Source organism: Meriones unguiculatus, chromosome 3, assembly GCF_030254825.1.
Source record: "Meriones unguiculatus strain TT.TT164.6M chromosome 3, Bangor_MerUng_6.1, whole genome shotgun sequence".
Classification (NCBI taxonomy): domain Eukaryota; kingdom Metazoa; phylum Chordata; class Mammalia; order Rodentia; family Muridae; genus Meriones; species Meriones unguiculatus.
Genome location: NC_083351.1, coordinates 7,821,170 through 7,830,793, shown reverse-complemented (window position 1 = coordinate 7,830,793; position 9,624 = coordinate 7,821,170). Strand labels below are relative to the sequence as shown.

Genomic DNA, 9,624 nt, shown 5'->3' with positions numbered 1-9,624 from the left:
GAACCAGTGCTGGGTCATCTGGGTCAGAGGACAGATGTCTGCATGCCACGCTGACCAGCACTGTCTCTGCCTCCCGAGTTTGGCTGGAGCCAGGCTCCTCCAGGCAGACCCATAGGGAAGCCCTTCCTTCCACCAGGCCCGATATAATGAGTGGCTTAGACCAAGTTTCACCTGCAACTGATTCAAAGGAGAAATCATCTCAAGAGGGCAAGACAGGCCCCACCCCAGCTGGGAGATCAACATGGCTCCAACAGTCCAGCCACAGAACCTCTGAATTTTAATGGCAGGCTCAGAGAGGGGCCTCTGCAGACCTACTGTGTCCAGGCCTGGGATCCCCAGGCACCAAGGCACGAGGCAGTGACAGGCACAGGGTCTTAGCTCCCAGGTAGGGCAGGCTGAGGACCAGAAGTTCCCAGAGCTTCTAGGAAGGGCTGAGCCATCTTGGGGCAGCCCAAGAGGCAGCAACCATAGCCTTTAAGGCCTGGCTGGCCCTGCAGCACTCTGCAGAGCTTGGCAGCAGTGTGTTGTTGTGGGGTAGGAGGTGAAGAAAGCAACCACAGGTCTAGCCCAGGGTTAGCAGGTCTTAAAGGGAGGAGCAGCCTGGAGAGTTAGGACTGGGCTCTTCTCAGCTGGGAAGCTAGGGGCTCTTGACCTCCAAGGGCATATGACTCAGGTCATCTCTGTGGTAGGGAATGGAGATGCTCCATTGTATGTCCAGGAAATGGAGGTGACAAGCATCCTGCTGGGCACCAGGAAGGCCAGGGAATAGCTTCAGTACCCCCGGGGAGCAGCTAGGCCTTTGTTCTCCAGGTTTGCCAAGGGGTCTGCAGGCGAGTCTGGTGAGTCAATTGTCTGGTAGGCACTATGCTCCTGAGAAGATCCGAAGAAATCTAGAGGACAGGGAACATGTGAAGAAAGAAAATGAGCCCATGGGGCCTTCCGCTAAGCACAGCCGGACACACCCGCAATGTGGCTAGTGTTCTGATACCAAAGACAATGGGCAGTAGCAGAGGCCTAGACACCAGCCTGTAGCATCCGATCCTTGGATCTGTATGGGGCACAGATTTGCAGATGAGGAATGTAAAGGTCAAAGAGACAGGCTGACTTGATATTATGCAGCTTGAAGCAGACGACAGTGGGTTCAAACCCAAGCAGCAGGTCCTGTGGTGGATGGCTACTGGCCGCTGTGCCACATCTGCCTCCAGCAGCACGTGCTCAGGGATCTGATGAGAGGGGGCCTAGTCCTGGGCCTACAGACTTCTCTCCTGCTCTCCGCCAGGCCCAAGGACCCATATATATCTCTGTCTCTAGAAGCTGCAGAGCCTGGTACAGTTGCTGTAATCAGAAGGCTGGGGCTGATGGTACAGGGCAGGATGGAAGGCATCCCACGTCGCTCATTCCTCCCTCATACATTTATCCTAGGACCATGAACAAGTCCCAAGGATGATGGACCTTCCTTCTCTCATCTGATCCCTTCAGACCTAGGTCTGAAGGGCAGACCTAGGGCAGGTCTAGGTAGCACTGAGACAAACCAGAGCAGGGCAGCCACAGGCCACTCTCGCTCTGGCTCAGTACTCTCTCATGGGATCCCCAGGTCACCTGGGGTTTCCATACCACCAAAGAGAAAACTTTGTTCTAAGCTAGACACTAGAAGGCTGGCACACAGGGCTCCCTGTCCTGCCTGCCCAGAAGGGGTACATCCGATAGGGCAGGAGGGCACAGCTCCAGAGCCAGGGCTATGTGGAAATGAAAGGAAGGAGCTGTCCCTACAGCCATCTGCAGGCCTGAACCAGAGGCTCCCTGCTGCCTCTGGGAGCTCAACACCTGCATGGCTTCATGTGCTCTGGGCTGAGGGACGGCCACCAAGTCTGCCCACAGTCTGACAACAGGCAAAGTCACACCAGATTGGTAGCAGGGCCAAGGCCTTTGAAACAGTGCCTAGGAGCTTCCCAGGGCAGGGGGAGCCGGAGCAGAGCAGGACTTACCCGGGCGGAGTGGGAGTTCACCCCCTCGTTCACGGTGCATGTGGTACACAAGGCAGCAAGAGAAGGGCTTGAGCAGCAAACTGAGGATGGCCATGCCGGCACTGAAGCGGCCAGTGTCCCCAATGGTGACACTGGAGTAGAAGATGCTGATGTAGATAATGTCCAGGAAGATGGTGACAACCAAGCCACCAAGAAACTGCAAGAAACACCATCACAGGGTCACAGGCACTGACGCCCCACCAGCCCGAAAGCTTCCCTCACGCTCACCGGCCTGGAATACGCCTTGAGACTGATACCTGCATGGCCTGGGAGCAGGAGTCTGACTCCAGCCTGTTGCCCCAGAACTCCCCAACCCCACCTCCTGCCACTGAGGTCATAATGGGGCCCAACACCTGGCTCCAAAATTTCTGAGAGGGACAGTCCCTTGGAGTCCAGAAAACTAGGAAAGTTCCCTTTACAATTCTCCTAAGGAGCCATGGCCTCAGTGTGAAGAACTAGGTACTTCCCACCTCAGGCCAGTATCCGCTCTGACTCCATAAAGCAGGGGTGCTCCCTTTTAGCCAGGCCTTCCAGTCACATCCTTTCTCCCCAAGAGACGACCCTGAAGCAGGTCAGACTGCTGGGAGGATAGCCAATCTTGGGGTTCTGTGATCTCTACCCTATGTCTGTCTTGGAGAAGACAACAGCAGAGGTGGGGAGCTTTGCTATCCCATCTAGAGGCTCTCCATCCTGGGAGGCTGTGTATAAGGCTTTAGAAGAGAAAAAGGTGGGACATGAGGAGGAGAAAATACTGGCACAGACAAGGGAGCACACGGATGGAGCCAGTTCCCTGCCCTCTCTCCTACCACCCCTCCCCACTCACCATGCCTATGGCATCAACAGAGTCCCGCTGGGCCACAGCCCACAAGCCCAGGGCCAGGATAGTGAAGTTGCTCCAGGCATAGGAGCCTGAGAACACCAAGCAGCCCCTGCATAGAGAGACACTATCAATCAGCCAGTGACCACCCTGAGCTGTCCTCCCCTCCTCCCACAGTTCCTTCCTCCTGCCCCAGGAGTCTGCCTTTTTGCGAACAGACCATCTGGCTTCCTGAACCTGGGCTCATCCATCCTCTCCCACAAGCATAGGGCCCACAGCTTCTCTGTACAGGTCTTGCTGTCACTCCTGCCCCCTGCAGGCAGTTCTTGAAATAGCAAGCAGTGTGTGAGTCAGATCACGTGACTCCACACCTACCTTTCAGTTTTCTGACATGTGTAGAATAAGAGACCTTCTAAGAATTGTAGTCTATAGGGGTTCTCATGAGCCCCATCCTTACCTCCTGGCTGCTGACCATCGAGGCTTCATTTTCCTTAACATACAGCCATGTCTTGTCATCTTAGAGCTCAAACGTTGCCTGAGGGGATCCACTCCCCTGTTGACTTGACCCAGTGCCCTCCCTGCTGTAGTTTTCAGGGTATCACCATAAACTGACATCACTTACTACTTCGCTTGCAGAGCGGAGCTTTCCACGGTTAACCCAGGGCACTTCCTGGGACCTGGCACTGTCCTACACACTCTAAATCCATCTTTCACAGCTGCTCTTGGGAGAGGTGGTACTAGGAGCCTCATTTTACAGACTCAGAGGCACAGGCCTAACAGGTGACTAACCAGGTCACACAGCTGCTTGGTGAATGAAGATGAGGACTGACTGCTCTGAGGCATGGCTGTGCAGATACGAGGGAGAGAACAGCCAGAGGCTGAACAGGCAGGGTCCAGACTGAACATAGCCAGCAGACTGAACCAGGACATGAGAGGAGAGGTGTAGGGGAGAGCAAGAGAGGAAGGGAAAGAGAGAGGAAAGAAGAGAAGAGAAAGGGCAAACAAAGTGAGATCCAGAAGAGGAGCCAAGAGCAGAACCAAGACGGCGTGTAGCCAAAACGACTGAGTTATATAGGATTCAGAAGCTGGGGAAAGGGAAGGGAGGGGAAGCCCAGACCCTGGGCTGGAAAGGTTTACGGGAGGTAGAGGGGTGGAGCCACAGGTTCTGAGTGAGACTTTCTGGGTTCCTTTGGGCCCTGACACTCAGCAAGCCTGGGACTGGATTGGCAATTAGGCCAAGAGGCCTGTTTTCCAGTCCTCCTATCTACTGTCTCGGGAAAGCAGGTGTGAGCGCTGCCCAGCCACCAGTGTGGAACCAAACCTCAGGGAAAGTGACCCCTGCTTCCGCTGTTGGTGTCACTCACAGCTGTTGGCATGCTCACTGCCCTTCAAAGCCTGCAAAACGCATGGTCTCAGTGGTTTTTTGACCTGTTTTTTGGACAGAAGTGACAGCGGAGACCAAGCCGCGTCCTGAAGCCCCACTTGGGGGCTTGGTTGGCAAGCACTGCCGCAGGAGCCAATCCTTATCCCACCGTAAAGAGGTGAAAGCCACCCAGCCCTCGGCAGAATGGACTGCTAATGTGGCAGGCTGAGACACTGCTGAATGCTAACTGACCCCAGGGAAGTGTGGACATAGACCGCAGGTGACACAGCAGACAGCCAGGAGACATGTGGATACAGCCAGATCCCCAGAGCCACTCACCAGGTCGTCAGCAGCCAGTGAACCAGGAGAATAACCTGTAACACAAGGACAGGCTTGGTAAGTCTGTGAATGCAATGTCACAGGCAGCGCAAGGCCTGTGGAGCCAGGACACATAGGAGGCCCTGCCTGGCACCTACAAGGCTCTCACAAACATCTTAAAAAAATCCCAGCAGCACTGAGGCATCTGTGGTAAAGAGGGAGACGCCTGGTGGAGACAGGCACCTCTGCCCCTTCCTGTTTCCAAGGGCTAGGAGCTTCTTACAGGGGCTGATAACAGGCTTGAGCCCTGGAATCAGAAGTCTGAATGGAGAGTGGGAGGGGCCTCCAACAAGGAGTTCTTAGGACCTGGAGCCAGAGCTATGGGCTCCAGAGGGGAAGGCAGCCACAGCAGCTGCAGGGGAGGAGCAAGGAGATGGGGCTAGGGCTCAGTGTCTGCCTAACATGCTTGAAGCCCAGAGTTCAATCCCCACATTGAATAAACTGCATCATAAGTTAGGCACAGTTATGCATGCCTGTAATCTCAGCACTTGGGAGGATCAGAAGTTCAGGATCATCCTCAGCAACATAATGAATTCAAGACTAACCTAGGCCTGTTTCAAAACAAACAGTAAGGGAAAAGGCAGGAGACAGTAGAGGAGGTGGTCCAAAAGCAGTGGCTGGCAGCTCAGATTTCAAGTTTAATGACCTGGGGAGCTTGACACTTCTCTGCAGGAGACACTGCAATTTGTCTCATTAAGGACAAAATCCCTCCCGCCAGCCTGGATTTCCACACTACCCTTTTACTGCTTTTGGTGTCCTTGAAATCATAGCCCTGGTCTTGGACTGGCCTCTTCTGGTAATCCAGACGGCACTGCCTGGAGCGCTAAAACAGGAGGGGCTGAGGCCATGAGAAGAACAGGGTACTGTCAGCTAGAGTGGGTTCCAGGCTTCCTGGCTGAGTGTTGAGGCTAAGCTAAGCATGCTCTCGGGCAGGCTGAGGCAGGGAGCCAGGACCAGCCCTCTGAGTGGGTGGAGGGCATGACCAAGGCAGAGGTGATAGTAGGGCAGAAAGTTCCTGGGACGCCAGGAGCTTTGCTGTGGCAGATGGCAGGGTTAGACTGAGGGCAAAGCTGTGTGCTCGACCAGGGCAGACAGGCAGGGAAAGGCCCAGGTGCTGTCACTCCTGCCTACAGGAAGGAACTTTACTGCAGGAGGATCCCTGAGCTCACTGACCAGCTAGTCTAGCCAAGTCAGTGAGCTCCATGTTCAGTGCGAGACGACATCTCAAGGGAATATGGCAGAGAGTGCAGAATACTCATGGAAAGCAAACCTATCAAGAGACTGAGTCTCAAGCTGGACATGGTGGCACACACCTTTGATCCTAGCACTTGGGAGGCAGAGGCAGGTGGACCTCTAAGTTTTAGGACAGCCTGGTCTATAAAGTGAGTTCCTGAATAGCCAGGGCTGTTACACAGAGAAACTTGCAAATGTAGACCTGTTTTCTGGACTGAGTTTTTTTTGTTTTTGTTTTTGGTGCTTCAAGACAGGGTTTCTCTGTGTAGCTCTGGCTGTCCTGGAACTCGCTTTACAGACCAGGCTGGCCTCAAACTCACGGGGATCTGCCTGCCTCTGTGTACACCATCACTGCCCTACATCTGGTCTGAGTTTTTAATCCCTCACACCCTAGAAGGCACAGCTTGTTTTGCACCTCTTTTTAGAATGAGCAAACTGATGCTCAGAGAGGCCAAGAAACCTCCTTAATGTCACACAGATAACTCAATGTCAATGCCTGGCCTTAAAGCCTGGCCCCAAAGCCTGTCCACTGTCAGGATCTGCAAGGAAGAAAACAGGGCAGAAGAGAGTGAAGTTTAACTTAGAAAAGGGTGGGTCAGCAGAAGCCAAGGGGCCACAATTATTAACCCTCTGTTTGGGGCTGTGGACTGTGGCTCAGTGATAGAGAACTCACCAACCATGAGAAGACAAAGTAAGCCTTTGTTTGCCACTCCCAAAGAAGGAGGGCATGGGGACCTCCCAGACCACAACTTAAATACATACATTCCAGTGTGTCCTGTTCGAACAATTGGTGGCCTGTTAGATAAGACAGTAGGATGCCCCAAGGACAGCTGAGTTCAAGGTCCTGCCCTGGTCATCTGGCAGACTTTGGAGTCAGACCCATGGAGCAGCTCCTAGCTCCACACACAGACTTGGGCAAGCCTCATACAACTGCCACCTGCTCTTCAGCCCTGCTCTGGAGGGCAGGGGGATGGAGGTGTGTGGCCTCCAACACAGCAGGCCTTATTACCCCTGTCAGATTCCCCACTGCTCCTTCTCCCAACACTTCAAAAGTCTAGTCCACCCTGAGCTGCTGCAGCTCGGCTCCCGCTTCTAGAGGAGCGTGGGTGAGGTCCAGGAAGGGACCAGCTTCTTACACAGAGCCTGGGGCAACTGCTTCTTTTCACCTGGCCACTCCAGCTGAGCTGGGCAGAGCAGGCAGGCCTTTAAAGGACAGAGGGCGGAGTCACGAGGGGCGACCACGGTGTCCCAGCTATCCTGCATAGGGTTACAGATCTAGCAGACAAAGCAACAGAACACTGAGCCTCACTCTGAATTTCAGATTATGGATAATTCAGTATGTCCCCAATACTGAGGCACACAGTAAGACTTCGTCACTGATGTGAAGCCCAAAAGTGACTGCATGTCCTTCCTATGCGTTACTTCACAACCTCTAGCGCTCACTTGCTTCTGACTGGCTCCTGCTAAGATCCATGGAGACAAAGGGCTTGTCAATCAGGTCAAGGGAGGGTCTTTACATCCTGGGCCCAAAAGCCCATCTACCTCACAGTTGTGCTAGATGCTCTGTCAGGCTCTAAAAGTTGACATAGGTCATTAAAACCAATGTTAGCCCTAAGCAACCAGATACCAGGAAATGGCAAGCAGTGGAGATGCACCTCTTATTTCTTGGGGTCCCTGGCAATTTACTTGCATGATCTAAACTGAAGTTTTCCCCTCTATAAAGGAATATAACGTCTCTGGCCAGCAATCGTGGTGCACGCCTTTAATCCCAGCACGCAGGAGGCAGGAACAAGCAGATATTTGTGAGTTCAAAGACAGCCTGCTTTACAAAGTGAGTTCCGGCCTGCCAGAGCTAGATAGCAAAAGCCTGTCTCAAAAGCTGGAGCACAGCTTCAGCTTTCTCACTGGAGGAGATTAATAAGCAACACAGGCTGTGAGATATGGCTTGGTTGGCAGAGTGTTTCCTTAGCGTGCAAGAAGCGCTGTGTTTCATGCCCGGTACTGCATTACAGGCCTGCAATCTCAGAACTGGAGAGGTGGAGGCAGCAGGGTCTGAAGTTTGGGGTCATCCTCAGCTATACATAAGTTCAAGGCTAGCCTGTACCACACAAGACCCTAAACAAATGAATAAAACATATCAGCCCATAAACACCAGCTCTTTCCTCACCTGTTGCTATATTTTGCCATTATTATTTCTATTATTTGCTTGTTTGTTTGTGGTACTGGGATCAAACCCCAGGCCTGGCGGTGGGCTACTCAAATGCCATACTGTTGCTACTCAAGCTGTCCTCTTAATTATTTGAGGGCAGGCTATCTACCAGCCCTGCGGCAGCCTGTAAACCCCTCCCCAGCTAAGGGATCCGCCCAAGCCTATTCCCTTGCTCCAATCATGTTTCCCTCCAGCTGCTGACCAGGAACTTAGGAATGGTGAAACCAGCTAGAGCAAGTCACAGCCCATCTCAACTCCCGAGTTGCACGGCCGGCCGCTCCAAAGCCACCTATCTCTTCCGTCCCTTTGGCCTCTAGACACCAACGCGTGCTAAATGCTCTAACACCCAGGAGTCTAAGGGTTTCAAGGCGCCTGCAACCAAGGCCCAAGATGGCCGGTTTAGTTCCAGGTCCACAACCCTCTGGCCGAGGCTAAGTGGCCAAACCCTCTTTTGCAAACCAGGAGGGCTGGGAGAGAAATGGAACTCAGGAAATGAAGACACTCGTAGGCAGCCGCGCTGCCTGGGGCCAGGCACAGGCTCTGGGGTTTTTGCTTTTATGAAACTTCTGCAGTTCCCGCTTCTTAATTATGAAATAAGGACGCTACAAGAGGGAATTAGGGAGAAGCAATTGTTTGGGGACACCGGATTTCTCCTAACCGGAGAAACACAGAGGGACCCACCGAGACTGCACTGGAGGGGTCTGACCTCTTAGGAGGAGAGGTGTCCCTATCCTGCTGCTGGGGGACACCAGGAGCGCAGGCCCGGGCAGTCGGGGACCCGTAGGTCTGTCCGGGAGGGGCGGCCCTGTCCGTCTCTGTCCCCAGGTGTCCCTCTCGGTGTCCGCTGCCTCCTCCCCTGGACTCCGCGCCTTCCCTTCCGCTCCGACTCCGTTTCCCCAGCTTCCTGGACTCCCGCCCGCCCCGGCCGCGCGGCCACCTTCAAGTTCACGGCGGGCAGCTCCATCCTGACCCCGGCGGAGGGCACCTGCGCGACGGCCGCGGGGACTCCTGGGCTCCGAACTCAGGAACAAACTTCCCGGCCCCGCCCGTCCCGTTGCGCTAGCTCCAACGGTAGCTCAGCCCTGAGCCACGTGAGGCCAACCCGCGCGGGCACGTGACCGCAGCTGGTTGCTAGGAGACAGCGTCTAGCCGCGGGCTCCTGCTGCAAGGCTCAGGCCCCTGCCACGGCCTAGGCCTCAAGCGGCGGCTGCTTTTGAAGCAGAAGGTCTGCATTTCTGGGCCCCAGGACCCAACGGGCTGCTTAAGTGGGATCCAGGTGAGGTGGTGGAACCATCTGCAACCTGGAGAGCCTGCAGGAGTCAGGCAGAAAGTGCTGACGTGGAAACAGCCCTTGTCTGCCGCACATCTCTCCCCTCCCTTCCTTCCCTTGTACAAAGGGTTAGTCCAGCCCCTACCTCAGCATCCTTGTGAGGGCCAGTGAATTATTCTCTGTAATGGAAAAGGCGAGGTCTGGAGAGCTGATTCCGTGGTTAAGAGCACTTGTTGCTCTTCCAGAAGACCTGGGTTTGATTCCCACGTGGCAGCTCACAAACCATGTACATGCGATCCAACCACCCTTTTCTGTCCTCTGAAGTAACCA

At 54.3% G+C, this 9,624-nt stretch overlaps 1 protein-coding gene across 1 annotated transcript; it reads right to left on the bottom strand.

The window, feature by feature from the left end:
- Positions 1 to 256: 256 nt before the first annotated feature.
- Agtrap (angiotensin II receptor associated protein) lies at positions 257 to 9,110 on the bottom strand. The gene is made up of 5 exons (XM_021649136.2): positions 8,962 to 9,110; positions 4,544 to 4,578; positions 2,848 to 2,953; positions 1,986 to 2,181; positions 257 to 890 (listed from the first exon to the last, which is right to left on the bottom strand). Exons 1-5 carry the CDS (start codon positions 8,986 to 8,988, stop codon positions 772 to 774), a joined length of 483 nt encoding a protein of 160 aa, XP_021504811.1. The 5' UTR covers positions 8,989 to 9,110; the 3' UTR covers positions 257 to 771.
- Positions 9,111 to 9,624: the final 514 nt, after the last annotated feature.